Source organism: Chrysemys picta, chromosome 6 (genome assembly GCF_011386835.1).
Source record: "Chrysemys picta bellii isolate R12L10 chromosome 6, ASM1138683v2, whole genome shotgun sequence".
NCBI lineage: Eukaryota > Metazoa > Chordata > Testudines > Emydidae > Chrysemys > Chrysemys picta.
In genome coordinates this window covers 64567253-64592676 of record NC_088796.1, presented here as the reverse complement: position 1 = coordinate 64592676, position 25424 = coordinate 64567253, and the positions used below count along the sequence as shown (strand labels likewise).

The 25424-nt window shown below is 39.3% G+C and overlaps 1 protein-coding gene across 10 annotated transcripts in view; it reads left to right on the top strand.

Annotated features, from left to right (window-relative positions):
* The first annotated feature begins 224 nt into the window (after window positions 1-224).
* The window catches only part of NUDT12 (nudix hydrolase 12), a 38195-nt gene continuing 12995 nt past the window's right edge, over window positions 225-25424 (top strand). For 2 of the 10 annotated variants that reach the window (XM_065599234.1, XM_065599235.1), the window contains exons 1-6: window positions 225-348; window positions 6145-6358; window positions 10389-10969; window positions 12420-12587; window positions 19342-19455; window positions 22242-22441. In XM_065599234.1, the coding sequence (XP_065455306.1) occupies window positions 240-348; window positions 6145-6358; window positions 10389-10969; window positions 12420-12587; window positions 19342-19455; window positions 22242-22441 (1386 nt within the window). In that variant the 5' untranslated portion in view covers window positions 225-239. Of the gene's footprint in view, window positions 463-493; window positions 678-1233; window positions 1318-6144; window positions 6359-10388; window positions 10970-12419; window positions 12588-19341; window positions 19456-21653; window positions 21695-22241; window positions 22442-25424 lie in introns of those variants that run through there. The other 8 variants (XR_010602261.1, XM_065599237.1, XM_065599241.1 and 5 more) reach the window with 8 other exon arrangements.

The following is a 25424-nucleotide window of genomic DNA, read 5'->3' as shown; positions in this document are numbered from 1 at the left end:
GGCACAGAGCTGAGCCCGTGGGTTGAGCCAGGCGCTATGGACACCCGGCCGGCGTGTTCTCGCCAGCTGGCAGGGCACATGGGAGGACCGGGCTCGGGGCAGCCCGGCTTCCGCACCCGGGCCCTGCACTAACCAAGCTCGGGGCGCCCGAGCTGCGACTGAAACGGACCCGGGACTTGCCGCTGCTGAGAAACCGGGCGCAAGCACCTGGCTAGCCGGCGCCAACTGCGGTTCCCAGGATGCAGCGCGCGAGTCCCCGGAAGTGCGGGCGCTTCTGTTCTGCCCGACCGGAAGCGGATGGTGGTGAGGTTTGTTTCTCTTCCGCCTGCGGCCGCCTCCTCCATAACGGTAATGGTAGCGCCCCGGGGAGCGGGGTTTGTCCAGCGCCTCGAACCGGCCTCTCTGCCCGCCCGCCCGTGCTGGGGGGGGCTGAGGCTCCCACCGTCCCAGCCCCGCCTTCATGTGAGCCGCTGCTCGCCTCTCAGCAGTGCGGCCCTTCGCGCCACTGCAGGCCCGGCGCGCCCCCTCCTCAGGCTCCTGGGGGCTCGTAGCCAGACGGTTCCACCTTAGCGGTTATCAGACCAGAAACGGCCTAACGGAAACCTGGCTGGTGCAGCGCGGGCACGTGGGTTTTCCTGCCCTGTTGAAAAACCGGTTGTCACGCAGGTGCCAGCGAGGTGCGGCTGTCACCTGTCCAGAGCAGCCTTAACAAGACCAGGACAGACTCTAGTCCTGTAAAAACAACAAGGAGTCTGGTGGCACCTTAAAGACTCACAGATTTATTTGGGCATAAGCTTTCGTGGGTAAAAAAACACTTCTTCAGATGCATAGAGTGAAAGTTACAGATGCAGGCATTCTATACTGACACATGGAGAGCAGGGAGTTACTTCGCAAGTGGAGAACCAGTGTTGACAGGGCCAATTCAATCAGGGTGGATGTAGTCCACTCCCAATAATAGATGAGGAGGTGTCAATTCCAGGAGAGGAAAAGCTGCTTCTGTAATGAGCCAGCCACTCCCAGTCCCTATTCAAGCCCAGATTAATGATGTTAAATTTGCAAATAAATTTTAGTTCTGCTGTTTCTCTTTGAAGTCTGTTTCTGAAGTTTTTTTGTTCAATGATAGTGACTTTTAAATCTCTAATAGAATGACCAGGGAAATTGAAGTGTTCACTTACTGGCTTATGTATGTTACCATTCCTGATGTCCGATTTGTGTCCATTTATTCTTTTGCAGAGGGACTGTCCGGTTTGGCCAGTGTACATGGCAGAGGGGCATTGCTGGCACATGATGGCATATATAACATTAGTGGATGTGCAGGTGAATGAGCCCTTGATGGTGTGGCTGATGTGGTTGGGTCCTCTGATGGTGTCGCCAGAGTAGATGTGGGGACAGAGTAGGCAACAAGGTTTGCTACAGGGATTGGTTCCTGGGTTGGTGTTTCTGTGGTGTGGTGTGTAGTTGCTGGTGAGTATTTGCTTCAGGTTGGGGGGTTGTCTGTAAGCGAGGACTGGCCTGCCTCCCAAGGTCAGTGAGAGTGAGGGATCATTTTCCAGGATAGGTTGTAGATCATGGATAATGCGCTGGAGAGGTTTTAGCTGGGGGCTGTATGTGATGGCCAGTAGTGTTCTGTTATTGTCCTTGTTGGGCCTGTCCTGTAGTAGGTGATTTCTGGGTACCCGTCAGATTGACAGAGCAAGACATTTTACGAATGCTTGATAAAGAGCTCGTAGGTGTTTGTCTCTGAAGGATTGGAGCAAATTCGGTTGTATCTTAGGGCTTGGCTGTAGACAATGGATCGTGTGATGTGTCTTGGATGGAAGCTAGAGGCGTGTAGGTACGTATAGCGGTCAGTAGGTTTCTGGTATAGGGTGGTGTTTATGTGACCATCACTTATTTGCACTGTATTGTCCAGGAAGTGGATCTCTTGTGTGGACTGTTCCAGGCTGAGGTTGATGGTGGGGTGGAAATGGTGCCACCAGACTCCTTGTTGTTTTTGTAGATACAGACTAACATGGCTACCCCCTGATACTCTATCCCCGTGGTTCTCAACCTGCTCTGTCCATCCCTCATGGAAGGAAGCCCAAGTCCTGTCTTCCTTCTTTAAGAGTAAGGTTGGGGGGTTTAGCACCTTCAATTTCCATGTCGTTGGCCTATACAATGTGGCTGGCAAGGTGTGAAAATGGGAGAAATCTACAGTTCAATAGAAATTGTTTTTATGGAAACGTGCCCAGAAATATTTTTAATAAACCACATAGATTGATCACAATACACAATTTTGATTTTGTTCTCTTTCCTGAAAAAGTACATGTATCAATATTTCCATCTTTAATGTTTTTGAAATATATTTTTTAGACTTGGTAAAAAGTTTATCTCAAGTATATTTTTTCTGAGAGTATTCCTTTTTTTTTTTTTTCATATTGTGTGGCACGCTACCAAAATGAAATTAGTAAGAATCACAGTTTGTGAAGCGGACTGGACTAAATGACCTCTTGAGGTCCCTTCCAGTCCTTTGATGCTAAGCCTTGGTCCAGGGTGGTTTATTTTTATAGATTCATAGATTCTAGGACTGGAAGGGACCTCGAGAGGTCATTGAGTCCAGTCCCTTGCCCTCATGGCAGGATCAAATACTGTCTAGACCGTCCCTGTTAGACATTTATCTAACCTACTCTTAAATATCTCCAGAGATGGAGATTCCACAATCTCCCTAGGCAATTTATTCCAGTGTTTAATCACCCTGACAGTTAGGAACTTTTTCCTAATGTCCAACCTAAACCTCCCTTGCTGCAGTTTAAGCCCATTGCTTCTTGTTCTATCCTTAGAGGCTAAGGTGAACAAGTTTTCTCCCTCCTCCTTATGACACCCTTTTAGATACTTGAAAACTGCTATCATGTCCCCTCTCAGTTTTCTCTTTTCCAAACTAAACAAACCCAATTATTTCAGCCTTCCTTCATAGGTCATATTCTCAAGACCTTTAATCATTCTTGTTGTTCTTCTCTGGACCCTCTCCAATTTCTCCACATCTTTCTTGAAATGCGGTGCCCAGAACTGGTCTCAACTGGAGTATTGTGTCCTAACCAGCGCAGAATAGAGCGGAAGAATGACTTCTCGTGTCTTGCTCACAACACACCTGTTAATACATCCCAGAATCATGTTTGCTTTTTTTGCAACAGCATCACACTGTTGACTCATATTTAGCTTGTGGTCCACTATAACCCCTAGATCCCTTTCTGCCGTACTCCTTCCTAGACAGTCTCTTCCCATTCTGTATGTGTGAAACTGATTTTTCCTTCCTAAGTGGAGCACTTTGCATTTGTCTTTGTTAAACTTCATCCTGTTTACCTCAGACCATTTCTCCAATTTGTCCAGATCATTTTGAATTATGACCCTGTCCTCCAAAGCAGTTGCAATCCCTCCTAGTTTGGTATCATCTGCAAACGTAATAAGCATACTTTCTATGCCAATATCTAAGTCGTTGATGAAGATATTGAAAGAGCCGGTCCCAAAACAGACCCCTGCAGAACCCCACTTGTTATGCCTTTCCAGCAGGATTGGGAACCATTAATAACAACTCTCTGAGTATGGTTATCCAGCCAGTTATGCACCCACCTTATAGTAGCCCCATCTAAATTGTATTTGCCTAGTTTATCGATAAGAATATCATGCGAGACTGTATCAAATGCCTTACTGAAATCTAGGTATACCACATCCACAGCTTCTCCCTTATCCACAAGACTTGTTATCCTATCAAAGAAAGCTATCAGATTGGTTTGACACGATTTGTTCTTTACAAATCCATGCTGGCTATTCCCTATCACTTTACCAAGTGTTTGCAGATGATTTCCTTAATTACTTGCTCCATTATCTTCCCTGGCACAGAAGTTAAAGTAACTGGTCTGTAGTTTCCTGGATTGTTTTTATTTCCCTTTTTATAGATGGGCACTATATTTGCCCTTTTCCAGTCTTCCGGAATCTCTCCTGTCTCCCGTGATTTTCCAAAGATAATAGCTAGAGGCTCAGATACCTCCTCTATTAGCTCCTTGAGTATTCTAGGATGCATTTCATCAGGCCCTGGTGACTTGCAGGCATCTAACTTTTCTAAGTGATTTTTAACTTGTTCTTTTTTTATTTTATCTGCTAAACCTATTAGTATTATTCCATTATACTTCACAATTGGTATCAAGGAGGATGCATCCTCTGTGGCCTGTCATTGAATTGGGCCTTTTAACATGGCAATTAAAGTATTTCTTAAAATATATTTTTATATATATACACTAGAGACCACACGCAATTCTGAACTTTATTGTTTTCATTTAACATATAGAGAATCTAGATTCCTTATTGGTAAATCTGAGGCTGAAACTTTATTTTTTTGGGGGGGGCTATAAAACTATATATATAATAAATTTAGTACTGGTGAGAGTTGCTGGATTAGCTATTTAGTGCTTTGAAAGTCCTGCATATTCAGAACGAGGCAATGATTGTGCAAGCTTCCAAACTGACCTGTCAGTGTGCCTTTCTGACCATCTAAATAAAGGGGACCACCTCTGAGTGAAATGGTTCCATTTCCATGACCATCCATGCATGTGAGTCCCCAGACCCCCCCCCCCACCTCATTTCCCCCACTTCCTGTATGGCTCCTGGGATACCCCGTCCACCTCAAACTCCCCTGCTTCCCCTGCCAGCAGAGCTCTCCGCAGCCCTGGCTGCATGGGCCAGCTCCTTTGGCCACGCCAGATGTTCATAGCCTGATTGTGGGGGGGGAAAGGGGGTCGAATCCACTCTCCTCCCCCCTCAGCTGCTGGGACTGTGGTGCCAGCAGCGGTGTCGCTCCTGGCTGGGGCCCTTCAGTACTGTGTCTTCTGTCTCAGCCTCCAAGACAATCAAGAAGTATTTGATGGTGTCTGTTGTTACTTGAGCACCTGTGTTTACTTTCAATTCACTGTATCTTCAAGCCTCTGGTAAAGTTAGTTTTCTTTCGTGGAGGAAAATGTGTAAGGAAAGATATTTTGTCATGTGAGTTTTGATATAAAGAAACTTGCTTGGTGATGACAATTTAATTAGAAATTAATGGCCGTACTTGGTCAGACCAATGGTCCATCTAGCACAGTATCCTCTCTTTCAACAGTGGCCAGTGCCAGATGCTTCAGAGGGTATGAGTAGAACAGGGCAATTTATCAAGTGATCCCTCCCAGGTCAGCCAGTCCTAACTTCTGGCAGTCAGAGGCTTAGGGACACCCAGAGCATGAGGTTGCATCCCTGACCTGACCATCATGGTTAATAGCCGTTGATGGATCTGTCCTCCTCCTTACCTGATTCTTTTTTGAACTAGTTATACTTTTGGCCTTCACAACATCCCCTGGCAGTGAGCTCCACAGGTTGACTGGATTGTATGAAGAAGTACTTCCTTATGCTTGTTTTAAACAATGCCTATTAATTTCATTGGGTTACCCTTAGTTCTTGTGTTATATGAAGGAGTAAATAACACTTCCATATTCACTGTCTCCACACCATTCTGAATTTTATAGACCTCTATCATATCCCCACTTAGTCATCTCTTCTAAAATGAACAGGTTCAGTTTCGTTAATCTCGCCTCAAATGGAAGCTATTGCATACCCCCGATCATTTTTGTTGCCCTTCTGTGTATATTTTCCAATACTAATATATCTTTTTTGAAATGAGGCAACCAGAACTTATGCAGTATTCAAAGTGTGGGCGTACCATGGATTTATATAGTGGTGCTATGATATTTACTCTATTATCTATCGCTTTCCTAATGGTTCTTAACATTGTGTTAGCTCTTTTGACTTGCTGCTGCATGTTGAGCAGAGGTTTTCGGGGAATTATCCACAATGACTCCAAGATCTCTTTCTTAAGCTGTAACAGCTAATTTGGGCCCCATTATTTTGTATGTTTGGAATATATTTTCTAGTGTACATTATTTGACATTTATCAACATTGAATTTAATTGATTTTCTTAAATTTGACACTACACATGAAATTGTTATGATTGTATCATTTTTCCTGGTGATAATTGTGGGTGAGTTTTGTTGATCTACAAGTTATATTTTTCTTTATCCTTTCTTTTTTAAATAATATAAAATCCAAATTTTGTTCAGACATATTTCTGTTTTTTTTTAACATAGCTGAGACAATGACAAACATTGAAAGGAACCCCACGCACCAAATGATTTCTCAGCTGCACAGTTTTGCTGCTACTGGAGACAAGATCAGATTGACAGCACTATGCAGTCATTCTCCATCCCTTATCAATGAAGCTGCTGAGAATGGTTGGACAGCCTTGATGTATGCTGCCAGAAATGGACACTTTGAGATTGTACAAATTCTTCTTGAAAAAGGGTAAGAAAGTTAGAGAGTCCTTTACTTAGGATTTAATTATGTCCTTCCTGCCCCATTGATCAATGTCTCTGAATGACCACTATATACAGATCCATATGAACATCTTTCTTCTCTGAAGTTACCTTCTGTGTTGCGGTCTCACTCAGTTCCTCATGCCAGACTGGTGGAACTCTCCTATCGCTTAAAGTTATTTTCATTCCTGAGAGTAGTGGTAACAGGGAAAGCATGAGCCATGCCCTAAACTGGACATTGCACACCTCCCCTTGCATGTATAAGTTGAATATGTTAAATTTAATAAATCTAAATATTCCAGTTATTTTTTTCCTCAAAGCCTTAACCTTAATCCAGCACTTGCCTTTGTATTGTAGTGCAAAAAGATCACATCAAGTCACAAAGAATGAAAATCATATTTACAGGATATGGGACTGTATTCTGGAAAGCAGTGATTCTGAAAAGGACTTAGAGTCTTGTTAGATAATGAATTGAATACGAGCTCCTAGTATGATGCTATGTCTAGAGGGACTAATACAGGGGTGGGCAAACTTTTTGGCCTGAGGGCCACATCTGGGTGGGGAAATTGCAAGCAGGGCCATGAATGTAGGGCTGGGGTGTGGGAGGGAGTGCGCGGTGTGGGAGGGGGTGCGGTGTGCAGGAAGGGGCTCAGGGCAGGGGATTGGGGTGCAGGAGGGGTGTGGAGTGAAGGAGGGGGCTCAGGGCAGGGAGGGGTGTGGACTGCGGGAAGGGGCTCAGGGCAGGGTGTTGGGGTGTGGCAGGGAGCTCAAGGCAGGGGGTTAGGGGCTCGGGGCTGGCAATCCCGTAGGCCAGATCCAGCCTATGGGCCGTATTTTGCCCACCCCTGGACTAATATGATCTTTGGAGGTATAAATGAAGAGTAAGGAGTTGATATTACATCTGTATAAAACATTGGTGAGACCACTACTGGAATTCTGTATCCAGTTTTGTTTCCACACAAAAAAGATACTGAAAAATTAAAGGGAATTTTAAGGCTACAAGAATTATTTGAAACATGCAAAAACACCTTACATTGAGCCTCAAGGGAGTTCAGTCTATTTATCTTATTGAAGAGAAGGGTAAGAGGCAACTTGATCGTAATCTACAGATACCTACTCAGCAGAAGATGGGGCTCTTTAATCTAACAGACAAAGGCACAACAAGATCCAATGGTTGGAAATTGAAGCTAGAAAAAATAAAACTGGAAATAAGGGGCAAATTTATAACAGTGAGACTAATTAACCACTGGAACAGATTACTAGAGGGTGTAGTTTAGGGTAGTCAATAGGTGAATCGCGGGCCAAAATCTGGACCGCCAGAGGCTTTTGAACAGTCCTCAAATATTTACTTATCATTTTTATTATTTTCTATGGAGTTTGGACCTTGACTATACCTTGACCAAGAAATTTGGACCTTGACAAAAAATAATTGACTACCCTGGATGTATATTCTCGATCACGTGAAGTCTGAATCAAGATTGGATGTCTTTCTAAAAGATGCTCAAATTCAGTCACAAATTAATGGACTTAAGGCAGGACTCGTGGGGTGAAATACTCTGGTCTGTGTGTTAGACTGGATGATCTTAATGGCCTCTTCTGGTCTTAAAGTCTACTAATCTATGAAGTATTTTTTCTTCCACTTTTATTTTCATTTTTCTGAGGCACATATTTTCATCTTGAATTGGCTTTTTTTCTCTGAGCGTTGCTTTCCATGCAGTCAAAGGAGTTTATTGAAATATTCAGAGGGGCAGCATTTGTGCTAAACATGATAAGTAGGGGGCTTACCTCTCACTCTGTCCCATTACCCTCAAGGGTAAAAAACCTTAAGAGTTAGGGAAGTTTTGTCAGTCTCTTGCTAAGGAGCTAAAACTCAGAACTGAGATTCTTGAAAAGTGAAAGCTTCAGGGAAGTAGAATTACAAGATTAAATCATTTTGTTTTACATTGTTTAAAAAAATATTTCCCAATCCAATCTTTACTATAAATTCCCCACTGATTGTTATAAGCAAGCATCAGTACCAACAGAAAATAGCTCATGGAGAAACACAAAGCAGTTGAAACATACAGATGAATCTGACCCAATATCTACTATTTTTTTTTTTTTGTGATTTATGGTGATGCTGTTGTCCATCATCCACCGGGGTTTGTATTTACAAAAACAAGTGCATTCTTTTCCTGACTTCCCAATCATAGTATTTCAGAACTTTCTGTTTCCCAAAATTGCTATTTTCAATATAAGAATTCATAGCATACTGTTGCTCGGTGATTTTAAAATTGGTTTATAAGAAAATATTTTAAACTTGAAGCATTTTACAAAGTGAGGATCAGATTTTCCCCATAGAAGATGATTGTTAGGGCATGTGCTTAGCTCCCAGTTGAGAGAACTGGTGTTGCATGTCCATATGTGAGGGTAGAATTTGTCCCTGAATGAACAAATAATCCTAATCGGAAAAGGAAAATTCACAAGTCAAATTGTATGGGAGTATGGATTGGTTTCATATTATTTATGCTTGTGATCTTTTCCTCCTAGTCTGAAACAGATTATATGCACTGAAATCCCAGGTATTCTAACATTTTTTTATGAATAGTTTAATATATGCCCTACAGCAGTGTTTCTCCAGCGCTTTCATTCTGTGGACAGCTCTGTAAGAGAAAGATATTTCTGTGGATCAACTCATCTCCCAAAGCATGATTTTAAAATGCTCATTCTGCAGACCTCTGAGAAAGGGTTCCAGAATCTTTGCCTCTTTTAAGTGTCACACTTGTTTCCAAGATAGTCCATTGTGATGCTACTAAGGCTGAAATGTTTCTTCTTTGAATGAATTAGACAAGAAAAGTAGAGTGATTACAAACAAAAATATTTTCTTGAAAGTAGAAATGTTTTGCTAACAGGCTATTTCCCTGATTCTTCTTTGATGTTGTTGCCTCTGCATATTCTCACTTGTGGAATATGCCTTTTAGTACCATTGATCTTTGGGATCCTTCTAGAAAGCATCGCCCACTACAGCTGCAGGAGCTCCCTCTTGCAGCACTGAACGTTCAGAGCCAAAGCTATAAAAGGGCTATGTGGTCCATCTGCCTTAGTTCTTCTCCTTCTGCAGGGGAATCTATTCTCTCTAGGCCTGGAGCAATTTCTGGGTTTTGATCCAGGACTCCCTTAATTTCTGATGTTGTATTGCATTGAAGTTAATTAGGTAGTTACAAATTTTCTTGGAGCTCTACTGTCCTGCGACACGAGTACGAGTAGAGAAGTTATTTTACCTCTATATTGGGCATAGATGTGACCACTGCTGGAAATCTGTGTCCAATTCAAGAAGGTTGTTGATAGATTAGAGAGGGTTCAGAGAAAAGCCTCAAGTGTGATTAAAGGATTAGAAAAACCTGTCTTTATAGACTCAGGCAGCTCAATCTGTTTAGATTAACAGAGAGAAAGTTACAAGGTGACTTGATTACTGTCTATGAGTGCCTACCTGGGGAATAAATATTTGATAATGAGCGTTTCAGTCTACCAGAGAAAAGCATAACGTGATCCAGTGTCTAGACACATTCAATCTGGAAACAAGGTGTACATTTTTAACAATGAGGGTTATTAATTATTGGAACAATTTACCATGGGTCATGGTGGATTCTTCATCCTGGCAATTTTAAAATAATATTTGGATGTTTTTCTAAAAGGTATGCTATAGGAATTATTTTGAAGAAGTTCTGTGGCTGTTATACAGGAGGTCAGACTAAATGATCATAGTGGTCCCTTCTGGCCTCAGAATCTAAGACTCCAACACTTGGATTGAGCAGGAGGGAATGAAGGTGTTGGGAACATATGGTCATTTTATCATCACATTTCTAAATGTTCAGTGCTGTGAAGGAGTATGTACATGGCCCCAATTGGGACTACTTTTCTAAAGGGCCCCAAAGTTCAATGGCAGTGTGGATGTATCTCACAGTGAGAATATGCTCCAGCAAGACTCTTACAGAATCACAGTCACTATGGTAACCATCATTTTTCTTTTCTGTTTATAGGTGTGACAGGTCCATTGTCAATAAATCGAGCCAGACTGCACTAGACATTGCTAAATTTTGGGGATATAAGCATATAGCTAATTTACTAGCAAATGTTAAGGGTGGACAGAAGCCTTTTTTCCTGCCAAACGATACAATAGAGTATGAAAATTATTTTAGCAGGACACTTCTGGATAGAAGGAGTGATAAAAGAACAGATTCTAAATGGTTAAACACAAAACAAAACCATCCAGCCACGGTATACATCCTTTTCTCAAATTTAAACCCATTGGTCACTTTGGGTGGAGGGAAAGATGGTTCCCAGCAGCCAGAAGTCAGGCTTTGCAGGCTGTGCCACAAGGATGTAAAGGAATACATGAGCCAGACTGAAAAAGTCACCTTGATTTTTCTTGGAGTAGAACTTCAGTTGACTACTCTGAATGGAGGAATTCTGAAGGAAGATGAAGAAGATGGACTGGTTGCTTGGTTTGCCCTCAGCATAGATGCTACCTTTGCTGAACAGTTTAAACAGAGGCATGAAGACTGTTATTTTCTTCATCCTCCAATGCCTGCACTGCTGCAGTTGCCTGAAAAAGAAGCTGGTAAGATGTCCAAAATGTAACTTTTAGCAATTGTCTAGTCAGAAAAGAGCAACTGGGAAGTGGGAGCAGGGCCATGGAAGGGCTCCTGTATTGGCTCCTATTTGCCCCTCTCCTACTGATTAGTTGCATGATCTTCAGCAAATCCCTACCCAATTTGTGTGCTTCAGTGATGCCCATAATAAGCTGTAATAATATATATCTTCCACATAGAGTTTTGTTGTTTAATTGTTTGAAGTATGTGTTGCGATCCTCACATAAAAGGTGCAAAAATTTTTATAGAAAGATTGAATTAAAAAAAGACAGCCAACTAGTACAGGCAAATTCCGTTGTTTCCAGGGGTTTTAATTAGAGATCCATGACCTGATTTTTTCACTAGCTACAACTGGTTGTGTAAAAATTTGTATACACAGTTGAAAGATATTAATGTCTGCAAAACCAGACAATAATATTGCAACTATATGCAATATCTGTGGGGAACATGTTGCATTAAGTGTATGAGTGGTTTATGTAACACTGGCCCACGGATTTAATTTACCTCTAAGTGGGGAGGGTTCTACTGCTCCACCAGGAACTAAAAACAATAGGGAGTGATTAAGGTGACTCACTTAATTATAAACACCCCACCAGAGAAGTACTACCTCCGGGGAAGGCTTTCATATACTGGTTCAGACAGGGTTTTTCAGAAACCAACAGACAAAGAAAGAGCTTGTAATATAAAAAGACTGAGTTTAAATTAACTCAGGACCATCTTTCTGAACCGGCAAACAGACAGGACCTTATATCCAAGATGACCCCCAATCCTTGCAGAAGGATTGGAAAGTCTATAAGACTGATCGGTGACTCCCTAATATGTTTAGTGTTTTCTTTGTTTTCTCTGTAATGCTTTTACCTTAAGGATAAATGTGCTTGCTTAGAAAAAATCTCTGGTATAATTTGTAGCTGCTGGCAATAAATACACTGTTTATAGCACTTGAAGAGACAGCAAAGCACAGGCGCTGGCTTTTAGGCAGACTGGTTTGCTTGGGATATTGCAGTGTAAGGCAGGGAGCTGTATAGTCTTAAAACTCCTGGTCAGGAGGGAGAGAGACACGGGTCTCCCTCCAAAAGAGGTGCTTGCTGGGAGCTGAAACCTTAAGTGGGTGCTATCTAGAGATCACGGGAGGGGGAATACAGGTACAGTTACCCTGAAACTGTTATGTCCTGCACTAGTGTAAATGACTGCACAGGTTCAGGACAATGCAGGCCTTAAATTAATATAGTTACAAGGAAAAATAGATAAGGGAATTTGAACAATATGAGATTATCAAGAAGACATTTTAAACAGTGGTTTTAGTTTGATTTTCCTGTTGAATTACGAGAATTTTCTTGTTGTGCTATATATTTTAAAAGATTAGAAGGATTGTAATTTGATTTTATGTGACTCTAGCATTTTGGTGCATTCTTTTTAAAGGAGTAGTAGCCCAGGCTAGATCTGTTCTAGCATGGCATAACCGATACCAATTCTGTCCAACATGTGGCAGTGCAACCAAGATTGAAGAAGGAGGCTACAAGACAACCTGCTTAAAAGAAGACTGTCCCAGTCTTCAAGGTGTTCACAATACATCGTACCCAAGAGTTGGTAAGAATATCATAAAAATAAACAATTGGCTGAAGAAGACTGGCTTGTATCATAGAATCAGAAATGTAGGATTGGAAAGAACCTTGATAGGCCATCTAGTCCAATCCCCTGCACTGAAGCAGGATTAAGTATTATCTAGACTATCCCTTATAGTTGTTTGTCTAACTTTGTTCTTTAAAACCTCCAATGACAGAGATTCTACAAACTCCTTAGGTAATTTGTTCCAGTGCTTACCTGCCCCTACAGTTAGGAAATTTTTCCTAATGTCTAATTTAAATCTTCCTTGTTGTAATTTAAACCCATATTTTTTGTCCTGCCCTTAATGGATTAAGAGAAAAATTTATCACCTTCCTTTTTATACCATTCTTTTACCTGTTTGAGACTTATCATGTGCCCTCCTCAGTCTTCTCTTCTCCAGATTAAACAAACCCAGTTTTTTCAGTCTTTCCTCATAGATCATGGTTTCTAGACCTTTAATCATTTTCGTTATTCTCCTCTGGACTTTTTCCAGTTTGTTCACATCTTTCCCAAAGTGTGATGCCCAGAACTGGACACACTACTCCATTTGAGGACTTATTAATGCTGAGCAGAGAGGGGAAAAAAATACTTCTAATGTGTTTTTTGCAGCACTCCTGCTATAAATCACAGAATGATGTTTGCTTTATTTGCAACAGTATTACATTTTTGACTCTCATTTAGTTTGTGATCCACTATAGCCCCCAGATCCTTTTCTGCAATACTCCTTAGCCAGTCATTTCCCGTTTGGTATTTGTGCAACTGATTATTCTTTCCTAAGAGCAATACTTTGCATTTGTCCTTATTGAATTTCATCTTATTTATTTCAGACCATTTCTTATTCCAATCCTGTCCTCGAGCCCCTCTCAGCTTAGTGTCATCAACAAACTTTACACATATACTTTCTGTGCCATTATCCAAATCATTTATTAAGAAATTGACTAGAACCAGACCCAGGACAGATCCCTGCGGGAACCAACACAATATTTCCTTCCAGCTAGATTATGAACCGTTGATAACTACTCTCTAAGTACAGTTTTCCAGTCAGTTGTGTGCCCACCTTATAGTAGGTTTGTGTAAGCTATATTTCTCTAGTATGCTTATGAGAACATCAGATGAGATAGTTGTCAGCATGCCTCAGTGGGTCACAGCTGAGAATACCAGGTTCAGGACAAACTGCTGAGAAATAGGGCAGACTCACCCCAAACTGGTGGTTATTCTATTCTTATATTATACCACGCCAGTAACAAAAGTAAACTTCTGTCTCACCATGCTGGTTAACAGGAAGTCACAGATGCAGTCTCCTTGGGCATTCCAGCCATTGTCTTACCACCCAGACACTGGCCTCTATGATGAATGGTTACTTAAAATCAGTTTACTCACATATAGAGTCCTCTAATCCCAAGAGGTCAGCCACATAGCCAGGTAAATATATAACTCAGATCTGTCCCAATAATCATGCTGCTGCTAATCCTTTAGTAACTAAAATCTAAGGGTTTATTAATAAAAGAAAAAAAGACAGGAGTTAAAAATGGTTAATAGATCGTATACATACAAATAGTTGCAAAGTCCTTATATTATGTTTGTACAATGATTGGAATAGACTGCTAGTTTGTAAAGTCTCCCTGGTAATTTCCAAAAGATTGGAAAGTCCTCAGTCCATAGTTTAAAATGCTCCGTTTTGTTGTAAGTCCATACACCAGAGAATCAGGGCAGGAAAGGCAAAATGGAGCTATCTCAGGGGTCTTTTACACTCTTTGCCATATGCCTGGAAAGTTACTGGCTCAAGATGGAGTCCAGAGTCACATGAGCATATCACATATCCTTACATGCTTCGATGACTCACATGGGCAGCCATTACCCATATACTTGCTGAGGCATCCTCAGGAAGGCTTATTGGGCAGGATGAGTTTCTTCTATGGCCCACTGTTAGAGTGAAGTATCCTTAATGGGCCTTCAAGCTTGACTAGTCCACTCACAATGGGCTGGCAAGACTGGATGTAAGCTACCTTGTTGTTGTTACCCCAGGAACAAACACATTTGAGATAGGGATACGTAGCCAATATTCATAACTTCACATGGATTTAAACAAGATAATCTTATTTAGCAAATCATAACTTCTGTATCGACACCTTAAATGATATACTTTGTACAAGATTTGTTGCAAATGCATAACAGTGGTATAAATGGTCATATTCAATCATACAGCATCAGAACGGTATCAAAAGCCTTACTGAAATCAAGATATATCACATCTCTTGCTACCCCCCTCCCCCCCATCCACAAGGCTTGTTACCCTGTCAAAGAAGGGTGTTAGGTTGGTTTAACATGATTTGTTATTGACAAATCCATGTTGCCTGTTACTTAGCTTATTATCTTCTAGATGCTTACAAATCGATTATTTGATTTTTGTTTGCTCCATTATCTTATTCACATTATCTTATTATTCACTACTTACTTCACTGTATTCATGTACCTTAATCCCTTTTAATTCTCCCATCCTCTTCACTCAGTCCCTCCAAGTCTTTTTTTCAACTGTCTCCCAAGACCCCACTCTGTCAGTTTTATTCAAGGTAAAGTAGTCCAAGCTTCTCTGTCTTTCTTTGAGTTGTGCATGACAAAAAAAAAAGTTTTAATTCAACTTCAGCCTGTTGTGTTGCTGTGCAGAGCACTAAAAATCCTATGTTACAACAATGTAAGCAAATTATTAACATAACATTATTAACATTCTCCTCTTCATCCACACAGCATCCAGGCCCTCATCATCTCAGGTCTTGATTATTGCATCCTCCTTCACTCTGGCCTTGACAAATCCTATCTATTCCCACTTACGTCCGTTCCAAATGATGATGCAACAATCATTTTTCTGGGACATTGCTTTGACCACATGACGCATCTCTCTGTGTTCCTCCACTGGCTCCCTTTCTCCACTGCATCAGTCATAAACTAGTTGTCTTTACTTTTAAGGGCCTTCATGGCCTAACCCTGCCCAACCTGTCTTCTCTTAGATGATATAGGGACATTGATGCAAGCCTTCATTCTGCAAAAGATGCCAGTTTTGGTTGTCCCCTGTGACGTTGTGCAGTCTATATGGTTTTATAAAAACTTGATAATAAGTCAATATAATGTAACTGGGATAGTTTTAGAGAAAATACGGTAATAAGTGAATGTAACGTAACTGGGATATGCTTCATGCAAAAGGTCTCTTGTAAGGTATCATTACAAAGCTTATAATCTACTGAGTATGATCATCTGATTTGTATAAATGTACCACTCTTGTATCTAAAACTAGAAATATAAAATGTAACTCAGGGCCTATTGTAATTGTGTAAAGTGTGGACCATTAATGATGGGTTGGATCACAGAAACCCCCTTGGGAGCTGCCAACAGATGTGCAAAGACTACCCCTGCTCCTGTTTTCCCTGCCAGCTCAGGACTCCAACTCCCAATGGGGTCTAAACCCAGATAAATCCGTTTTACCCTGTATAAAGCTTATGCAGGGCAAACTCATAAATTGTTCGCCCTCTATAACACTGATAGAGAGATATGCACAGCTGTTTGCTCCCCCAGGTATTAATACATACTCTGAGTGAATTACTAAATAGAAAGTGATTTTATTAAATACAGACAGTAGGATTTAAGTGGTTCAAAGTAGTAACAGACAGAACAAAGTAAGTCACCAAGCAAAATAAAATAAAATGCGCAAATCTGTTGGCAGCTCCCAAGGGGGTTTCTGTGATCCAACCCATCATTAATGGTCCACACTTTACACAATTACAATAGGCCCTCAGAGTTACATTTTATATTTCTAGTTTTAGATACAAGAGTGGTACATTTATACAAATCAGATGATCATACTCAGTAGATTATAAGCTTTGTAATGATACCTTACAAGAGACCTTTTGCATGAAGCATATCCCAGTTACGTTACATTCACTTATTACCATATTGTCTCTAAAACTATCCCAGTTACATTATATTGACTTATTATCAAGTTTTTATAAAACCATATAGACTGCACAACGTCACAGTCCCATTTTTTTAAATTTTCCATCAAGAACATTCAGCTTTCTCTCATGCTGCCTTTCATCATAAGAAGGGCTTGCCATAGATATCCACAAAGCCACCTCATCATCCTTCTTCAAATCCTTTTAAAAACTCGTCTGCCATGTTGCTTACAAAAAAAGTTCTGCGGTGCTTAGGCAACTGTTTCTGCTGCGAGCACTCTTTTTCACGCCTTTGTTTCATGCTATTATTTCCTTGTGCCATCTGTTTGTTTTATCTACCTGCTATCTGTGGTCTGGTACTTAGATTGTAAACCCTTCAAGGCAGGGACTATCTTTGTATTATATACTTGTTCAGTGCTTCATACAAAAGGCCTCAGACTCTAGGTGTTACTCCAATACAGATAACATTACAGTGGGGCATCACAATGCGCTTACATCTTACAGTCTGAAATAATTTTTAAGACAGTAAAATGATTCAGCAATCAGTGCTTAAAGGCCTGCCCCAGAAAAACTGCAACAGTTCTAGAAAATCCATGATAAATGGTGAGCCTGGCAAGAGATCTCATAGAGCTGGAATCTTTTCTTTTGTTATCCATGTAACATCTGCACTTGGAAAGTTGTTTGAGAATTTGTCGTTTTAAGCTTGTGCCGAAATCCATAATCTAGCATCTTTTTACCGTAAAGGTTAATTTATAGAATTGTTTTGCTTGCATTCTGAATGTTGTACATATTGTGCAAAAGATGGTTATTTCATTTAATTATAAAAAGTCGTTTAGAACTGTACTGTAAACTAGAATAGGGACAGCTGTGCAATATAGAGGATACTTACTTCAAAGACTAAAGAAACTATTTTAAGTAGCAAGCTTTTGTAACAAACAGGTAAAATTCAGGGGGGGAAATTGCCTGCTCCTGAAACCCTTGTCATGTAAAAAGATACATGCCCATAGGTAACAAATGAGAGAATTCTGTCCTTTCTTTCCAGTTACAGAGTTGTGGACTTTCTGCCAGGGAAATATAAAACATTTGAAGTAAATTAAACAAGTAAACAGCTTTCCTACCTATGCCTTGTCATCATATTTTCCTTTATTTCCTTCTTAGTTTCTCTCTTTCCCTGTTGGCCCTTTAGTATATGTTGAATATATATTCCACATTTATTTTCTTGAAATTTATGCTTTTTTAATCCATTTAAGTTAGTTAAATGCCCCCATTACCTTAGTATCTAAGCACCTCACAGTCTTTAGATCCTCACAACACCCTTATGAGGAAGGAAGTACTATTATCCCTGTTTTGCAGGTGGAGAACTAAGCCCCGTAGAGGCTAAGTGACGTGCCCAAAATCACACAAGAAGTCTGTGGTAGAGCGGGGACTTGAACCCTAGTCTCCCAGGTCCTAAGCTACTGTCTTAATCACTGGACCATCCTTCCTCTCCTTAGCCTTTCAAAAGCTTGAGTTACTGCATCTTTCCTCTCATTCCATTGTCTCACCATCTTTTTTCTTGTATCTTCACCCTTTAACCTCTTTTTCTTTCCCCTCACTCTGTAGTGTGTCCCTCCCAATCATAGTATGTTGTATGTCTGGCCCTTCTCTCTCCTCTTTTGTCTGTTGCTTCACCTTTTTATTAATCCTACCTACTCCACTCTTCTCTTGTGCTCTGTGGACTGCAGTGCAACTTACTAAAATCATTAGTAATTTTTTCTTTACAGTCTACAGCAGAACACACTAAGAAAAGTAGTAAGATTAAATGAAAGATTGCTGAGCCAGCATTTGTTGGTGGTACCTTTTTCTAAAAAAGCTGGTAGCCAGCAGGACTTGAAATACTACAGTGTGCTCCATGGCAGGTACTTTTTGAATAAGACACCAATCTTTGATAAGCATTTGCCTAGTGAGATTGATAATCAGTCATTCTAACAGAGGGGAAAATACAAGAAGAAGGATCAGTGAGGCAGGAAAGATAAAGCACGTAGGATGAATACCAAGGCAGAGAGAGAGAGAAAGGGAAGGCAAAAAGAAAACATAGATATTAGGATGGTTAAATCAGGGAGAGGCAACCAAGAAGGGAAAGAGATAACCAAAGACTGGTATAGAAAAATGGGAGGCTCAATGTAGATATGACTGATGGAAGGGAGAAAACAAAATAGAAAATTAAAAGAAAGAAAAAGAGAGAAACAGGGAGAGGAGAGGGAAGATGGATAAAAAATCCAAAGGAGAAAATGAGAACTAGAAACCAAGAGAAGGAAATAAAAGGGTAAAAATGAAAAAACATGACAACATTTAGGTCATTATAATAACAACATCTAGCTCTTTTATAGTGCTTTTCATTTGGAAATACATCCCATAGATCTGTGACTGAGGAAGAGGTGATGGCTTATCATTCTTGCTGCTGAAATTGTTGCTTTCTGTTGGATGTGTAACTAGGTTAATGCTGTGGGTACTTCTACAAATTGCATACAGTTGCAGGTAATTTATATCCTGGCTCTCAAACCTTGGCTAGTTAAGTACCCCCATTAGGCATGTGTATTACAAAAATAGGTGAATAGAGATCTTGTTAAAAAAACACACCCTGATAATACCTGCGTTGGGGCATCTACAGAATTGGACTTTCAAGCTCTTAACTGTACTATATCTGTATTTCCACCATGAATATTGAACAAAGAATTATACATGCCTGCAATTTGTTACCATATTTCGACCCCCAAAAAAAGTTAAATATATTTCTTTCACGTGCATTCCAGATCCTGTAGTGATTATGCAAGTCCTTCATCCAGATGGGAACCAGTGCCTTTTAGGCAGGCAGAAGAGGTTTCCTCCTGGCATGTTTACCTGCCTTGCTGGATTTGTAGAGCCTGGTGAGATTTTCTTCATGGCTTTGATGTCCATTCATTTTGTATTTCTATCCCACTTACCCTTGAAATTGCCTGGAGCTTTTCAAAAGGATTTTCCTGCAAATTGATTTTAAATAGTGCTGTACTTTGAAAAGAATGTCAGAAGTTTGATCCACATTAGGTCAACTAAATGTGTATATTATCTATTAGGCATGTTTTATAATAAATATTCCACACACCTTACATATTGGCAGTTGATTTTTTTTAAAGAAACATTTGTCAACTTGAATATTTTTTTAGGTTAATTTCAAAAAATTTCATTTTATGATAGAGCATTCCATGCCCTAAGTTTAAAAAAAAAATCTTTATGCAACTATATAAGGATTTTTTTCTGTTCCCCTCATGGTATTTATGAGTATATTTTTGGCCAGGAAGAAACTGAAATTGAACTCAGCAGGACTACTCATGCTTAAAATTTAGCATGTGCTTAAGTTTTTGCAGAATCAAGGCCTAATTGACTGTACAGATGAAAGTGAAAGTTGAAAAAGCTTTGTAAAATGCACAAGGTAAAGTGAAGATAATTTTTTTCTGCTAGCTGTTTTCAGCAATAATAGTCTCAGGTAGTAACATAATTATAGTGGGTACAAAATTTTCAGACAGAAATGAGATTTGCAGTTTGTTGGCATCCCTTTCAGCTGAAACCTCTTTTCCTTTATTGTCTAGAGAATTTAGTACAAATAAACTGTACTCATTCACTACTATGAGGTTTTGGTACAAATGAACAGCACGGGAAAAGGAGGGCACTTGGCTACACATATTAAGGACAGAGATTGAGGCTTAATATTGAATTACTTGGTTTTTGTCACTATCCACAACTGTGATTTAAACATAGTTTTCTGTATTGACTTTCCTTTGTTTTGGAAAAAAGGGGCAAAAATTATTTCATGAAACACTTACTCTAATATGTCTTATTCACTACAGAGACCATAATGCATACCTAGGTCCAAAAATTCTTTGTGTGACTGACTTCTGCTATATGGTTGAATGAACTGATTCAGATAAAATAAGAATTGACTCAAATATTATTTTAGAGGTTGAAAAAGTTCGGATTTTTTTTTCCACTTCCTCACTTGTCCCACCTTCCCTTGTATTTTGCATTATCGTACCTCTTTGCACTTTTTGGTTTTGAGTAGACATAAAGTTCTGAAATACAAGGACACCCGTTAGAGTATTTCCAGGCTGAATTAAAGACTGTATTATCGGAAATCTCATGAGCCAGCATATTTTCATGCTATCTTCATACTAGTTTTGCTTATCAAAGAGATTTGGATAGTTTGGATAAACAACCAGTGAGCTTCCCAACTCTTCCAGGTTCACCCATCAGCTAATTATTTACTTGAAAAACCTTTTAACAATCAAGTGTTGGAGAACAAACATAATTTTTGAAAGGACAGCCTCTTATCTGGCAGCTAAGCGCCTAGTTGGTTGAACTCAACCTTTTGCATTAATAGGCTAGCCTCTTACTAGTCAGAATAGAAAACACAAAAGATGCACAGTATATTAAGATCTGCCTGAGAGAAATTCCAGTGACTGCAGATACAGTTTAAACTTCAGAGAAGGGAATTTTGGAAATATCTGCAGATAAGACCCTATGTTGATGCATGGGTTATCTACTTTAAGGAGCCTTTAACCACAGAATTTAAGGAAGAGGTTAGGAGTTATCTCATATAACAGTAATGCCTGTGTTATAATTTAATTCGGGCAGGGAAGATGTCACTTGCATATCTAAAGCAAAGATGGAAGAAAATAATTGGATATTATCCACAAAAGAAAAGTAGCAAGAGGAACTGTCAAGATATAATAGAGCTAGAATTCTGAGTTTTATATTACTGTACCAAGGAGTACTGGTCACCATTCAGTTTGGCAAAAGAGTGGTGTATTTCTTTATGCTAGAGATCTTCCAGAATAAAGGTGACATTTATTCATGTTTTAGTCATACCTGACAGCTCAAAAATAAGAGCCAGAAGGTAGGAAAATTAAGGAAAAAATTAACTGACTTCAGCCATTTCCCATGTACAAATAATAAATTATAAACCTATCCAGTGCACATATGCCAACAGTGTATAAATATTAATGTTCCTGAGGGTGGAGTTAAAGTTTTCCATTACAGTTTGAGTTAGAGGAATTTAGTGTCTGTTTTGTGTTTCTTTATATGTTGTGAGGTGCAAAGGAAGCTCCTTGAAGAGAGGAAGAATGTGTCAGAGTGGGTAATGTAGGCATGTGTTTGAGTGTATTTAAATATCCACCATCTTTTTACTGTTGATTGTCATACTTTGAGAGGCTTAGTTAAATTTTAAACTGTAACATTCCACTATTATAGTCCTAGTACAAACCTTAAATTAAATTAACAAAATTATTTACCTGTTATAGTGAGCAAATGATTATTTGTTTCAAAGTTAATTTGAGGTAAAGTGTGTTGTATTTTCTATACATTTTGCATAGTAATTTCAAGGAGTAATGGTAGCTTTACATAGGAAATACACATTACGATGCTGGTACTCTCATATTTTTATAGTTATTTTATTTTATTTTATTTTTATTCATTTTGAAAATGTTGCTTTAGTGCCTGCCTTTCTTTTATTACACTTCTGCTTCTCATACTGCAGATCTGTGTCCCATTCTGGGAATTGGACCCCTGTAGATAATTGTTCAAGGCAATTTTAAATCTTTTGAGTCAGTTCAAAGCACAGAATGTAATCCTTGCTTGGAGAATTTTCATCAGATGCTTGTTCTTTCCCCTTTTTGATTAGGGGAAACAATAGAAGATGCTGTTCGAAGAGAAGTAGAGGAGGAGAGTGGAGTCAAAATTGGCCATGTTCAGTATGTCTCTTGTCAACCATGGCCAATGCCCTCCTCCCTAATGATTGGTTGCTTAGCTGTTGCAGTGTCTACAGAAATTAGAGTCGACAAGAATGAAATAGAGGATGCCCGTTGGTTCACTAGAGAACAGGTAAAGTTCAATTTAATTTCTTTCTCTCATTGATTGTTCTGTGACTGTATCAGTTCTGGTGTACAATAGGAATGCACCCTTTTTCAGCAAGTTGAATAGGTGTTTATACGCACCACATCATACAGTGATTACATTGTAATTGTAAATTACACATAGCCAGAGAAAGATAGCTACTCATAAAAGACTGCGTGATGAATGCTGTGCCCACTGCAAGCCCATTTAAGACATTCTTGCTATGCTTAACTATTCAGTGCTTCTCTTTGGGCAGTATCTATTGTTCGTTATTCTACAATTCTTGGATGGAATTTTAAACATAACTATAAAACAAATTACATGAGGCTTTTTTGTTGTTGTTGCTGAATTCCTTCTGCCACCTTTTCTGTCGGATAGCGTTTACATTGTTATATAAACTTTAAACGGCAAGTTCTTTGCAGTCAGGTCTTATACAAATAAAGCAAATGTGCGTCTATAAATTTGTATAAATAACAAACAAAAACTACATTCAGCAACAGTGAAGGTGGCATCAGGCCATATCCCTCCACCTAAAACCTTAAAAGCATGGAAATAAGTTAAGGGGAAAGATATGTGCATTCTTTTCCACCTTCATATTGCTTTCACTTCCATCTCCTACAGATCCCTGCTCTATTTTTATTATGGAATTCTTCACTATCTGAAGGAAGGAGGAGTCAGTGTGTAGCATCAGTGCAGCATTTATATGCTATGCAGTCATGTGTTTTATTAGCATATTAAAACAGGACTGGGGAGGGGGGCTATATCCTGTATGCTCATGATAGAAATTAAAATAAAGTTTATTGAAAAACACATGTATGCATCCAGTTCAGCCTGAGTAATACAGCAGTACTCCAGTTATCTGAATCACCTACTCATCTCCAGTTCAGTTTGAATAATCAGAAATTTAGTATATTGGGATTCTCCTGTCTTCAGTCTGTAAATTTCCTTGATGGTTTCAGTCTTCTGTATTACCTAAGTTGTGCATGCAGCTCCATTCCCCATATACTGAAATCCTATGTAAAGCTCCATTTTTACAAGGAACCATGCTGTAGTTTAGTGAATAGGCAAGTTGGGGTTATCAGAGTTCAGTAAATTAGTATTCTACTATACATAGAGCCTAAACCGAGCCTTCCTGTGCATTACTTTTTTTTGTTTCTCTGTCTAAATTTGTAATGAAAATGGAGAATAATTTATTTTCAAATTTTTCAGAAGGGAGTGTCTAAAATTAGGTTCTTAAACCTGTATGTAGACGCTGAATAAGAGTGGCCTGATTTTCAGAAGTGCTGAGCTCCCACAAATTTTATGAAAGTCAAGGGGAGGTGCAGGTGCTCAGCACCTTTGAAAATCAAGCCACTTTTATTTAGAAGCCTAACTTAAAGTATCTGTTTGCCAATTATTTTCATAAAGCAGAAAGTAGGATGAACTGGATACTTTAAATACAATAGAGATTTCTCAAAAGATGATTGAAAGATTATGGGGCAAATGTAAACTTTCAGTGAAGTTTCATAGCCTTACACCAGTTCTGAATTTGGCTTTACATGTTGTAAGAGATTTGTGTATTATAAATAAGGTTAAGATTTTGTCAGAGTTATTTTTAGTAAAAGTAAACTGTGACCTTTTACTAAAAATAACCGGGGGGGGGTGTAGGGGGACTGACAGCTCTGGGGTGCCCACCACCCTAGAGCACAGGGCTGAAGCAGAAAATGTCACGAAAGTCTCTGAAAGTCACAGGATCCATGACTTCCATGACAATATCTTATCCTTAATTATAAAGAATCTACCAGAAACTAGTTTTAAAATAGTGCAAATATGTCCATAGCATGTAAAACACAATTTTATAAGGTGATGGTACTATGTGACTGTCTTATTGTAATTGTAAGGTAATGCACATTGGAAGGAGTAATTTTAACTAATGTACACATTTCTGGGTTTTAAATTAAATGTGACTATGTTGTAAAAGACCAAGGCATCGTTGCAGAGAATTCAGTGAAAATATCTTCTCCGTTCTCATTGGAGGTCAATGCCCCAGACTCCAAATGGTAGAAAAAAAGAATGAAATAGAAAATAATAATAAAAATATTATAATGCCACTATATATAATAACATATATATATGTGTTTATATATATAATATATATAATAACAACAATACACCCTCAACTGGACTGTGTTCAAGTCCTGTCATTCCATCAGAAAAAGGATACCACAGAATATGAAGTCGTACTAAGACAAGCAGTGAAAGTGGTTAGAAGCACAAAAAGTCTTCCATGTAAGGAAAGATTGAAAAGGATTGTTCAGTAAGGAAAATACAAATAAGAGAGGGCATGATAGAGGTATAAATTAATGAATGATATAGAGAAAGTAAATCAGGAGCACCTCTTTACTGTTTCTCATAATACAAAACCAAAGGAGCCATTCATAAAAATAGACAGCAAATTTAAAATTGATAAAAGGAAATGCTTTTAATAAACACACCATATAATCTCTGCAGCTCATTGCCCTGAGGGACCGTTAGGCCAAGATCTTAATAGTGTCACGCATCTTTCAGAGCAGTAGCAAATGTTGGGGCTTTGCAAGTCAGTTTCCCATTAAAGAAGAAATCAGTGGCATGGAGTCTGGGTATATTCTTAGAGCAACTTGTTTATTTTAAACAGTATATGCAGGTTTTGAACACAAGTGGTCACAAACAGCATGTGGGGTAACCCCTTTTTCTAGGGATCTCAGCCCAAACACCAATACCTGCTTTTCAGGAACAACTCTGCCTCAAGAATTTAATTAGCAAATTCCATTACTGCTTACCACAGCTCCCTAAAAATCTGTATCAGAAAATAAACAACACAACATTTTTTCCCAGACTAAAAGCTTGTTCACAGGCAAAGAAAAAGAACTTGTCGGATAGTGTAACAGTGCCATCTGGTGATTCCTGCCCTAGCAATCAGCTACACAAAAAGATTAGTCATGTATATGGTTAG